The sequence below is a fragment of the Lepisma saccharinum genome, chromosome 2 (assembly GCF_977018435.1).
Source record: "Lepisma saccharinum chromosome 2, izLepSacc3.1, whole genome shotgun sequence".
Lineage (NCBI taxonomy): Eukaryota > Metazoa > Arthropoda > Insecta > Zygentoma > Lepismatidae > Lepisma > Lepisma saccharinum.
Window position 1 is genome coordinate 154,229,861 of NC_139230.1, and position 13,413 is coordinate 154,243,273.

Sequence of the window (13,413 nt, forward strand, 5' to 3'; positions counted from 1 at the left end):
AGTGCGTATGTTTTACGAACTACGTAGCTAGTGCACTCCTAACATCGTTGAATATATGAACTTGCATGGCTGTGTTGCACATTCCAATGTAGTATTATACACTATTCAATGTATATAATTGGTTACACTGATAACTGTCGCTGGTAAAACTTAATTATAGCGTTCCATTTTCTTTTCTACGTTAATCTGTACACTGTATACATATATATGGCTTGGTGAATACCTTTGTATGTCTGCACACACATAAAAAAAATAATCTTGCAGTATTTTATCAACTGTCTACTCTGATTGAAAATATCAGAAAATGTTCAATGTGCAATTGTATTTTTAATTATGTACCATATTGGTGAAACACAATTAACTATTTGGAAAAAACATTTGCATAAAACTAAAGCATACTGTCTGCAATGTTTGAAAGTACTGTAGCTATGCTTGTTATAGCTTGCATGTGCAATTGGATATCCATTATAAAAAGCTTCTTCTTAAAACCAAAATATGCACTAACTGATGCACTGGTCAATTGACATCACTGATGCTTGTAGCTTCCTTGCAGTGTAATGTAAACTTAAATGCATATAAAACTAGTTCTTATGCATGACACAAAACTGAAAATGTATATAAGGACTATGGAAAAGTACTGTTTCCCATAATGCATGTTAAATGACCAAATAGATACACATGATAGGAGCTCACATGTGTATGTGTAGAAACACTGTAGCACAATTCTGTAATTATTGTTTGTGACCAGAACTGCTGGTTGTAGAATGTATGTTTTCTCTGCTTCCTCTTCTTTCTGGATTGCTTGTCGTCTTGACTGCATTGGGGCAATGTAAAAAATGTGGTAAATTACCCGTAGAACTTTGGAGATGGGGAAAAGTTGTTGTTTTAACTGCAAACAGTGTGGAGGGAAATTTTATCTAGCTCCATCACTAGGTGTTGTTGATAATGTATAGTCCGCTATACTGGGAAATGTATGGTTGACTACATCCTTCCTGTAAAAGGTAGTCTCCGTGCAGTAATAAGTAGAAATGTCTGCATGTCTCCCTCAAATTGGTGGTGACGAATCTCTTCTTGAAATAGTACTTAAAATGTCTGCATGTCTCCCTCGTAGAATGGTAATCAGTCTTTCTGCCTGGTAATAGACTGCCTGCGGATGTCCGTCACGAAAAATGCCCATGGATGGTATAGGCATTGCTTGTCCATGGTGCTCCGTATAGACAGGTTAGGTTAAAAGGAAAAATTATGACAAAGAAAGGAAATTGCAATAGGATGGGTATATATAATTCAAGTATGCATGTACACAAAACCAACTAATTTCCACTGCCTTTTCTTTAAAATCAAATTAAATTGTCTCATCAAAATAAAATAAATTAAATAAACATATAAAATAATTGCCATAACTCTTTGAAAATAAATAAGGAAAATTTAAATAAAATATCCAACCGTAATTAAAATATTAATGTCCATGATTAATGTGTTGCCTTAACCTATTAATTATTATTGCGCTGCTCTGAATTAATCTGATTTGCAAGCTGATGATGCTTATAAAAATAATATCCTAGGGTTGCGGTTAATAAAACATTCCAAATAACAAAAACTAATATCGACATGGGCAAAGGGTTTAGAACTAATTCTTGAAATGAAATGTTCTTACTAATTGATTGATTAAGTTGTTTTAAAGCAAGTTCAAGCGGAGTACATTGGGGAATAGTGAAATCAGATAAATTCTTGGGAATATTAAGTAGTAACTCAATTTCCTGCATTTTGACTTGTTCGAAAGCTAAAATTCTTGTGTGTAAAATTTGTTGATCCACAATAATTTGCGAAAAATCCTGATAATTAAAAAATAAAGATTGGCCTTCGTTAAGCTGAACTGATCTGTGCGTGTTCAAATTATTATTCAAATTCTGAATGACAATAAATTGACCTGAACCTGATATTAAAATACCATTACGTGTCCTAATAAACTGAAATAATTTATTGTCAGTAATAGACTTCACTTCAAAATTACAAAATGTAAAATTAATAAACAAAAGTAAGTGTTGCAAGCATGTTCTAAATGCTACTTCTGAGTTTCGTTGAAACTCCAGGTGGTAACAAATATAGCATCAGGGGATTGAAAAAGGTGAAATTCAAATTTGAAACACAATAAAAATAATGAAAAACTTTCTCAATTTCAAATTTCCTTTAAACAAAAGAAATGTATCCACTCAAAGCTTCTTGAGTCCGCCGTATACCTCAAATCACTTGGTCGTGTAAACAGACCCGCCGCGGAAAAGTATACTTGACCCATATAAGAATAGTGTGTCAATTCCTTAGGTATGTCCAAACAAAATAGATAGAGAATAGTTATGCAATATATTAAAATATAAATACAAATTACTAGTTATTACCTACTGTACTAAAATTAACATGAAGTTAATCAGTAAGAAGTATGAATTTATTGCTGCATTGTCGAATAAGATGCAAATTGGGTAAGTGAGCTAAATTTCCTAATAATAAATATTAATAATAATAATAAATTCCCAAATTATAACATTTGTGGTAAACCACACTGTTTAAATTTGGACAGGCTAACGATGCCGTGGCGACTTTTGCTGCACATGCCTGTGCTAATCACCGAGGCTTAGCCTTGGCATGTTGCTAACAATTTCGATTACTCTAAGTGCATAAAGTGCTAAAATTGCCCTTTTGTAGAAATTTCCCTGATTTTATCAAAATTTCGTTATCTCTATCCTGATTCAAACCAAATGTACGTCGAGTTCCCTAAAATTTTACTTACTATAAATATATCTATGAAAAACGGGAAAATTTTGCGAGAAAAACGCAAAAAAAATTCGTCTTGTTGTTCCTTTGTAAAATTATTGGTCGTGATTAACCTGAAGTGCATAAATGCGACGTTTTACGGAAAAAAATTATCTATATAGAACAAAATATCCCTAACATTGTTTACATGAACTTCTATCGTAAAAATCAAATTCTAATGGCTATATGCGTAACTAAACTGATCCCATAAAATTTTAATGGACGACCGCCCCTGGCTGATGTAATCTCCATGCTAAGTGTTTTCTGACTTCCAGCGTGTTCAAAGTACTCGGGAGCTTCTGTGCGGAGAAAGGAATTTGCAAATTCAGCTGCGATGTATTTCTGCTTATCGTTGCATTCCGACGTTGCTTGTACTTAACTGACTGAGTTCTCTACAGCGACAGGCGTGATCGGCGACTTCGGGTAAGTTCGGGTTCCGTTCGGGATAGCGAACGAAAAAAATCGTTGCTTTGGGCAACAAGCAAAGGTGCGGAAGAAGAAAATGCAAGGCGATGGTTCGCTGATACATTGAATGACGCGTAACTGTTTACAAAACTTTAACTTACTACGAACAAAGTGTAGTAAGCGCTGCGGGAGTACGAAATAAAGTCAAGGTCTTTGAAATGACGTAATAAATGGGATGGAAAGAGAAAAACTTCGTTGTGCTTGCGACAGCGTGTTACTAGAACACTTCCGCGCTCGTAATAACAACAGTTGGAAAGCTGTTAGCAAACTAAATGACTAATAAACCTTGCATAAAGTACAATCAAACGTAAAAAATGAATTATACTTAAAATTTAAATCGTAATTAATATAAAATTCCAGGCGAACGTGAAGTCGTAAAAAATATGGTCTGTAAACAATACAACAGGTTCGGGAACCTGAAAATTTGGCTTACTTTCTGCTTTTAAAGTAACACTTGAACCTTTCTCGACTTTTACTGGTGACTGATTCACAAATAACTCTTTAACTTTTACAACTGGCTGAACACAGGGTGAAATAGGCAATTCACTTTCCATTTTGCAACTGTTTTGAACAAAATTAGGATCCTTGCTTACGGCAAATGTCTGAACTCTATCTTTAACGGATAAAATATTCTTCGGCAAATCTATACTGTCGTCTTTAGTGACTAAACTATTTCTGGATACATCTTGAACTTCTTGTTGTACCCTGGGTTGAATAATAATGGACTGAGGCAGTGGAGGCGGCAGTGGTGGATTTAGTGTTTTCAATGGTACCACTTCAACAATCGGTGCAACATCGTCGTAAATCTGATCAATGGACGGTGAATCATTAAGTTTGCTTAACGGTAATTCGTTGGTACACTCATGGTCATAAATAATAGATTTCTTGCGTTGACATTGAAAATAACAAATTATGAAAATTATAAAAATACTAATAATAAATGTTGTTAATAATAAAATTGTAATTATATTATAAGGATAGTCAAAGGACTTGTTCAACAGATAAATAAAATTAGAAGCTTTTACGTGTGGAAGTAATCCGTTTAAAATAACTAAAATCGCAATGATTTTCATGTTGCTTAGGCAATCAAAACAAACAGTTCTTCAAAACTAACACGTACTTTAAGCCTGCCTAGTTTAATTAGTAGATAGTTTAACTCAACTTTTAATTATTTCTGACTCTAGGCTCAATTTATCTGCGTAATTTATTTATTTATTTATTCTCTAAATTTATTAGCACTGTTTAACTTAACTTATTTTAAGTTTTACTGCAAACTATTTAATTTCAGGTGTTAACTTTACGTTTAAATTCTTTGAAATCAATCGAACCGTACTAAGGTACAAGGTAAAGGAAAAATTGAGTCTGATTTACTCCTGACTACCTGAAAAATAATAATTATTATTTATGCGATCTTTAAATGCATTAAAATACTAACATCACTAAAACTTGAAGAATCTTTAATTCTCTCTACTCATTCTAAAATATGCTTAGCATATTATTGTGGCAAAGCTTTAAACTAAAACCGTTGTGGTTTACTCATAATGATTCTGCGATGGCAGAATGGATTTCCAGGATTTTGGTCTAGATCCAATATCCGAAGGAAAATACTTGTAACTGGAGCGCAATAAATCTTGACGTCGACGTCTACATATTCATATAATATAAATATTCTCATAACTGGCGCTTAAAAATAAACTTTGCTAATATAATCATAAACCTTCTTCTGAAGAGTAACTATAAAATTCTAGTGATGTATTCGCTGAGCTAGTATTATTACATACTGCAAAAACTTTTGTGCCTAAAGCACATTATTAAATAATAAGTCTGCTTTTAATCTTTAATAATATTAGTGCTATTCTATGATAAATTATTATTATTATTATGTCATGCAAGTGGATTTAATATATTAAACCTGTTTCACTTTAATAAATGCCGTAACTTGGAGCAAAAATTGCAATATTTATATTTTAAGATTTTAAAACAAACTGCATTTTAAAGTTTTTAACATTCGAAGCTACAACGTGCTAAGGATAAATATTCAACTGTCAAACGAAACAATGTTTCGGACAGGAAAAAAAATATAAATATATACTAACAAAAAAATATCTCGTTAATATGTGAGAAACGTCCACGCCGTGTGATGCTCTCATAATTCTCTTCTAGTTATTCAAAATAAGTTGGCTGTGCCTAACTTTGCTTAAAGCATATAAGTATATGTATATCTGTGTACGGACTCATTCTCGTCACTACTGCTTACCTGTGAACGGACATCTCTCGTCACTGCAGCCTATTTATACATCTATTACTTCTCAACTAGAACTTTTAATTAATCGGGCGGTTTATATCCTAAATCACGGTACGCCACTCTAACTATATACGCTTGGCGTAATAGCGGACATAATTGTACAGCGTGTCGAGGAATATAATTAGCGTTTCGTTTCTTTACATATTAACATGAATTGAAAATTTTTAGGCAATGTATGCGTAAGTTAAGGTAACGTAAGGCAAGTGACTATCTCGTATAAACTTGACTATCTCCTTAATCCAAGCTCCCTTCATGAGGTGCTAGGAGACTTCAGTCATTAAGAATATAAATGAGTGGTCCTCGGGGCCTTATTCGTTCCCAAAACTATATATGTATAAAATGTAATATCCTCGTTGCAAAAGTCTTAGCAGTTATAGTTCAAGCACTCTAAATCCTTTACAAGTTACGGTCAGTTTTAAACAAAATTTAAATTAAACTTTTAATGAATTTCAATTAATAATAATAACAAAATATTGACTCAAACAAGCATACTCTCTGCCATGACTCGTTAAAATGCACTAAAGTGCCGATTGACTCTAACTCCGTGGCACTAATTTATTTTCCTCATTCATAAATAACTTTAAAATCCACTTGTAATCCACGTTGTTAATTAATTAAAATGTTAAAGATAAAATCGTTTACTGTTCACTGTAGCTTACTGCATCCTCATAACCAACGTTGTAATAATTTTCGTATCCAAGATCATAAGATCATATAAAAATAATTTCTAAAATCACTGTCACTGCAAGAAATCTTCAAATCTAAATGCCTTTTCCTTATTCCTTATTTAAAATTCTGGATGGTAAAAATTTCTCAGGTGGGAATTTGTCGTAACCATGGTACCGGGTTCGTGAGTGAACCACAGAGCTACCAGGAGCAGATTGATAGGGAATCGTCCACGGACGTCCCTGGGCCGGCCACATTTTTGATGAAATGGGCCTCCCTAAAATCCGACATGGAACCTTCCGCCACGCGGAATGCCGGACGCTCCTGATGCCAAAGCGCCAGTCCGACGCGGGTAACCGCGACGGAGCTAGGGCGCAGTTCCTCCGCATTCTTACATTTCGCTGATTATCGACCCAAACTCGAGGTCGATAAATTTAATCGAATTCATCCTCATGTTAGACTAAACATCTATCATGGCATATATAAATTCTTCTCCCCCCATAAATGCAAAAAGCTTTAAGCCCTATGTATTTTCAAAATAATTTTGGCAAGGACATACCAAAAAAAACTAAACAAGTGAGCAAAATTTTGGGGTGGGATTGAATTTAAACTGGTTAAAAATTTCTTTTCATTTCTAAAAAAATGAAAAGACCCGCAAATCTCCACCACGTAACGAACCTTAAAGTTCGTGGGATCTTAAAAGTATCTAGCAGGTTAACCAGTTAGCTGATGGGGTGATGTAAACTACTCATCATTCATCCTCTTGATGAGACCACTCGTCATTGACATGACGAGTTATTGCTTGGCATGCGAAAGGTACAAATTACACAAAAGGAATTAAACTACTGAAAAGACAATGGCAACTCGTTGGATTTTGTGAACCGTTGAACCTGTATCATGGCTGGGTGTAGGATAATTACCTGTCTAACTGAAGTCTCTGAGCTGAATCGAAAATAGCGAAGTCCTCTGTGAGCTTCTCTCTAAGTGTTGACCAAAGCGTGCTTCCACTATCGACCTCCTGTCTTGCTGACCTCCTCTCTCTACCAACTCAATTCCCAAAGTCCAGTCACTTCCCAGCTTGTCTCACCTCTATATTCCCTGGCCATCGAGCTCTTCCTCGATGCCGAATCGCCGAATCGTGTTTATTATCATAATTGCTACCATGCAAACCGCTGACACCAAACCCAGAAGTGTTACCTATTTCCTGAATGCTCAGGAGGTTTGCATGGCACAACACAATGCATTGTAAACATGCCTAAAAGGCTTGAGACAGCTGAGAGAAAAACAAGTGAATGCCCTGGTCAACATGAAGCGTTCAGAGAGACTTAATAAAATAAACATACAATCCTATGGATTGATACGAAATGGCAAGTTTCTGGGGCTTGGGTACAAAAATATAATTATTACTTAAATCATTTTACAGCATATATTTAGCATAGGAATTTATTACAAATATAACATTCTGAAAACATTGAAATGATGAGCAATCAGTATGATTATTTTGAATGCAATGCAAAACAAAAATAATTATGCATAGGATCGTTGCATTGACCAGAATCCCAGAGGTGATTGCACTCCAGAGTGAGGTCAAACCTGAGTCCATATTTGTCTATACATATTTGTCTGCTTGTGCCCCCAACAAGGGAGATCTGACCAGATGTTTCATCTGCATGTTATTTTATCATATCATAAGGGAAACCTTTTAATAGTCATGAAAAAAAAGTGTTAATATTTACATATTTCTGGTTGGAACATACTTCTCTGATGAAAGTATGAGTTCAATTGTCAAGAAAACATCTGATATGACCAGTGTTAGAGAGCATGCTTTTTTTGGAATGAAAAATAAATATTTGTTAAAAGGTACAGTGACCATGGCTGGAAAGGAAATACCTCATGGCAAAGGTAAGTGTTTGCAATTGGCAAAAATGGATGATTTCACCAACAGTGAAAAGTAGGAAAGTGTGCATGCTTTGGTACAATGGAAGGAACAAAATTCCAACAGTGGACAAAGTGCTTACCACTGTTAATAATAGTCCCAACTTGCCTACCATGAGCATATCAACAATGAGGGGCTTTTGAATGACCTGGGACTTATGTTAAAGATAAGGAAGTGTTTGTCAGCTCTAATTGAGAGTGATAACTTTTTTGTTGTTGCCACCAACATCTGTGCACAATAAAATGGTTTTGTTATGAAGAGAAAACTGTTTATTACATGGACAAAACTTGGCTTAATGCCATGCATAATAAATTAAAATAATAATAATAATTATGGAAGGGCCTTACAGTTGTTTCACATCAGCATGCTTTCCTTCATGGACCCAGTGTTGGAATGAAGCAGCCTTCGGGGAAAATTTATTGTTGATCATATAGGAAGTGAAGATGGTTTGTGAAAGGTGCTTGCTTGTTTGTTGCTTTGTTGGAGAAAAATCATTGGTGACTACCAGAAGAAAATGGGCAGACAGCATTTTGAGACATAGTGCACTGATATTCTGCCCAACTGGAACCAATTAGTATAATTGTCATGGATAATGCACACTATCATTCTGTTAATTTGACAAAGTACTGATCATTGCTTAGAGAAGAATGATATTCAAAAGTGGCTTTTGCAGAAGGTTGGTGAAAATATTCAGGAAAATAAACACAAATGTTCATGGACACATTACATGAAAAAAGCTGACCTGCTCCAAATTGGGAATAATATGAAACATTTATACAAGAGGAGTAGAGCTGACCTTCTAGCTTGTGAAGCTGGGCACACCATTCTTACGTTGCCTCCTTCTCATTGTGAATTTAATCTGATTCAGTTAGTATGGAGTGAGGTGAAATGTTATGTGGCATCAAATATAAAACAGCTTATATAAATGAAGTGAAAGAGTGCTGTTAGAGGGGTTACATAAAGTAATACCTGAAAATTGGAAGATTACATTAACCATACAGTGGAAGGGATTTAAAAGTTTTGGAAGCTGGGCCCACTAAAAGATGAGACTGTGGTTCCACTCATCATTGAAATTGGTTTTGACACTCATTACAAGAATGATTGTTTAGATGTTGAGGATCTGAATGGAGTGGGGGAATTGCAGTGATCTTAAAGGAAAGCTTACTCTTTTGCCCATTAAGTGCAAATCCTTAATAACATGTTTCTATCTGTAAAAACAGGGTTTACTTCATACCAATACTTCGATTATTACATGTATTCAAGTTCATAATTTCTCAATTCATATATTTTTTCCATGTTGTTATTTGTTTACATTCTTGTGTTCGTATCCATGGCAAAATTGTTAGCACATAGCATTGTAATTTCTCTGTAAGCAAGAACATCCTTTTTATATGGTTTCTCTGTGAACTCTGTCATGCAGATATGACAAATAATTTTCATGCTTGACACAGTGTGATACACTAGTTTCACATAAAGCTCTCATGCAGCCCAACCTGATAGCTGATGTCACTGTCACAATAGCTTGACTCCAAGTGTAGTAATACATAATTGTACAGGACCATCACATAAATCAAGCCAGTATTATTATAATATATATCACCAATTCACTCAGGTCCTTAACATGCAAGTTTCCCATTGGCAAACATTTTACATGATGTTTCTTATTTATTATGATGCTCTCAAATCTCTAAAGGATGAGGATTTAGGTTGGCTCACTGTCTAGTATAAAATATAATTTCTATTAATGAACCATGCTTATACTCTAATCATGATTAAGTGTATTTAAATTGCTTCTAATGTGGATATTCATCTAATGCTGGATAACTCATGTTTATACCTTGGATTTCAGGTTTTTAACCATTTTTAAATAGAAATAACAAGTTACAAATGTGTTTAATTGTGAAACATGATGGCTGATGAAGTTTATATTGTCTGAATATATTTGCCTATTTTGCTTGTCAGAAATAATTTTAGATTTATGCACCTATCAAACCTTCTTTTTTAGGTCTTGATCTATTTTTTAAGGTTCTACACATTTTTTTCTTTATATCTTGTGATGAAGTATTTCAATGATTATTATGTTTGAAATATATTCTCTATCAATTTTTCTCCCTCCAAAGTCCATGATGTTTTTTCAAAGCTCTAAACACAGCAAAATGTATTTTGCTACTGTTACCTGGACAGTATAAAGTGCAGCCTCTGATCTGTGTGGTCTTGCTCACTTTCACATAAGTTCGGTGCTTTGTGCCATTCACATCTTGCGAAGTAACATTTCAGCATTAAAATTTGCACCTCTGACTATGCTTTTGTTGAAATATCATTTTCAGCATATAATATGATCCTCACAGACAAAATGCGCAGTTTGACTGTGCATAATATTGTTTTCTGAAATGATATGAAAATGTTGTCAGGTGTTCAGGGTGGCCACTCTTTGACAATGATAAAATTCAAATATAATTCCCTATTTTCAAGGCAAACTTTCCAAAAATTCAATTTTAAAAGCAGATGTTCTCTCTATTTCAACTTTGCTTATTACTGCCTCTCACCACTCACCAAATATATTAATAACATAAAGGGCCTGTGTGATAAAACAATGTATCCATAAATTCTAATTAAATTGAATTAAATGGTATATATATTTAAAATATTTAATTTAAGGTGTGGAGTTTACATTTGCCATTTCACATACTCAGACTTTGGATACATCTACAAACACAAGTCACAAATATTACAGAATACTAATCTATGAAGAATTGTTTATTGCATGAAAATTTCAAACTGAAATTTACCTAATATACTTCAAAGTATCTTATCTTGCAATAATCTTCTGTCTGTGAGATACATTGTTCTACAAAGGATGCTAGCAAATTTTGTTTCATTTTCAACTCAGCTTTCTTTTCTATCCTCGATAAAAATAAAAGGTAAACTATGAAAAACTTGCCTCAGGGCATACATATATAAATACAAGGTGTGTCTGAAAAGTTCGGTGAATGATCCCATATTTGAAAAACCGTGCTGGTTAGGATGATGTGCATGCGCATTGAGAGACATGTCAACAAGCGCCCCCTATAGTGCAAATCACCGAAGTGAAGCAGTGGTGCAAGCTGCGACCAAGCTAACGGAGTGAGTGTGCGAACTCGTGTCATTGCAACATGGAGCTCAAAATGGAGCAACGCGCTAACATGAAGTTTTGCTTCAAATTAGGTAAAACGGCGACGGGGACTCATGGAATGTTAGTGCAAGTGTATGGTGTTAAAGCAGTGAGTAAAAAGTGTGTATTTCAGTGGTTTAAACGCTTTAGAGACAGAAAGGAAGGTGTCGAGGATGAGCCGCGTTCGGGTCGACCATCAACAAGCACAATCTCCGACAACTTCGAATGAGTGCGACGAATGCTTGCGGATAAACGGCGACTGTTGTTGAGAATGATAGCAGAAGAGTTGTAGATAAGCAAAGACAGTGTACGCACTATTGTTCACGAACATTTGAAAAAGCGAAAGATTTGTGCCCGGTTTGTACCACACACGCTGACAGACGAGCAGAAGCAAACTCGGATGGAAACGTCTGGAGATGTCATCGATGTGTCTGACCGGAATCCACAGTATTTGGAAACCACCATTACTGGAGATGAGACCTGGTGCTACCAATACAATCCGGAGACCAAGCAACAGTCATTGGCATGGTGTTCATTGTCTTCCCCACCTCTCAAAAAAGTCGGCTGACAAAATCCAAGATTAAGACGATGTTGCTCGCCTTTTTCAACAGCAAGGGCTTGATCCATCATGAATTTCTACCCGCGGGTCAAACTGTCAACGCGGAAGTTTACGAGAGAGTTTTGAATCGGCTGCTGCAACACATCCAGCGGGTTTGGCTAGAACTGTACCGGAGTGGACAGTGGAATTTCCTCTACGACAACGCCCATGCGCACACTGCGATCCATGTGGTCAACTTTCTTGTTCAACGCCAGATGACTGTTCTTTCACACCCTCTGTATTCTCCAGATTTGGCGCCGGCAGACTTCTTTTTGTTTCCCCACCTTAAATTAGCCCTGAAAGGCTTCCACTTCGCAGGCGTTGAGGATATCCAACAACGCGTGACCACGGTGCTTCGAGCGATTCCACAAGAAGCATTTGCTGCCAGTTTCCAACAGCTTTACAACCGATGTCAGACGTGTGTTGTAGCTAATGGTGATTACTTTGAAGGCCAGTAAAGGTATTTTGTTTGTAACTCTTGTTTCCTTTATTTTCTGAGACCATTCACCGAACTTTTGAGACGCACCTTGTATGCATAAATTCAATGGGATTTGGATTAATAAAAGGTGCAGTTTTTCACATCTATGGATAAAAATTCATGCATAATTCCCAGAACCAATAATTCACACAGAAATCCTGGTGAGTAGCCACCCTGGCTATGTGCAGCAAATAAATGTACTTAGTTCATTTTTCACATCAACAAGTACGTTTTGCTAACATCACAAGTATACTACGTATTACAATAATTTTGGAATCAATTTTGAAACTGATGTATATAAATGACCATTTGCTTGTTATGTGTACCTATAACATTTTTTGATCATTTGTTTCAAATTTTGTTTGTAACGTTTGTACATAACTAATATTTTACAGGAATTTTTAACCATTTTAAGCTTTTTGGAACCTACTTCAGGATTTTCGGACTTATTTTAAGATTTTTTAGAACCTATTTTAGAATTTTAAACCTATTTTAGGAATCTTAAAGCACACTTTTTAGAACTTAAAAATCCGAGGTCAACCCATATTACTTAACACAGAAAGTAATAAATTAGAATGTTCCAGGGTAGTGTACCAAATCATCCAAGAATACATGAATGTGATCTATCTATAATTACAATTTTATGAGTCATGGTAATTCAAATTAAAGGTCAATTCAAAGTTGACCTGCTAAATATCTATATCTACTTCTCAAACTAGATGTACTCCATTAATCTAGTAAATGCACTGGTGAAAATCTATATCTTCTTTCAAACTAGATGTACTCCATTAATCTAGTAAATGCAGTGGTGGCAATTGAGTTCCAAAACCGGGCAGGGGGGGGGGGGCAAGGTGTCAAAACAGGAGGGGCAGGGACAGTATATTTCCCTTTGAAGATAAGGTTTAGCATAGTGCGGGGGCAAAAGTGGCGAAAAGTGTGGGTTCAACTACCCTCCCTAACCATTGCTACTGCATTCATATATTCAAGCTACAAGGGAATATGAAGTTCA

General features: G+C 35.3%; 1 protein-coding gene across 1 annotated transcript; it reads left to right on the forward strand.

The window, feature by feature from the left end:
- The first annotated feature begins 11,916 nt into the window (after window positions 1-11,916).
- LOC145983717 (histone-lysine N-methyltransferase SETMAR-like) lies at window positions 11,917-12,384 on the forward strand. The gene has a single exon (XM_083116770.1). It carries the CDS (start codon window positions 11,917-11,919, stop codon window positions 12,382-12,384), a length of 468 nt encoding a protein of 155 aa, XP_082972896.1.
- Window positions 12,385-13,413: the final 1,029 nt, after the last annotated feature.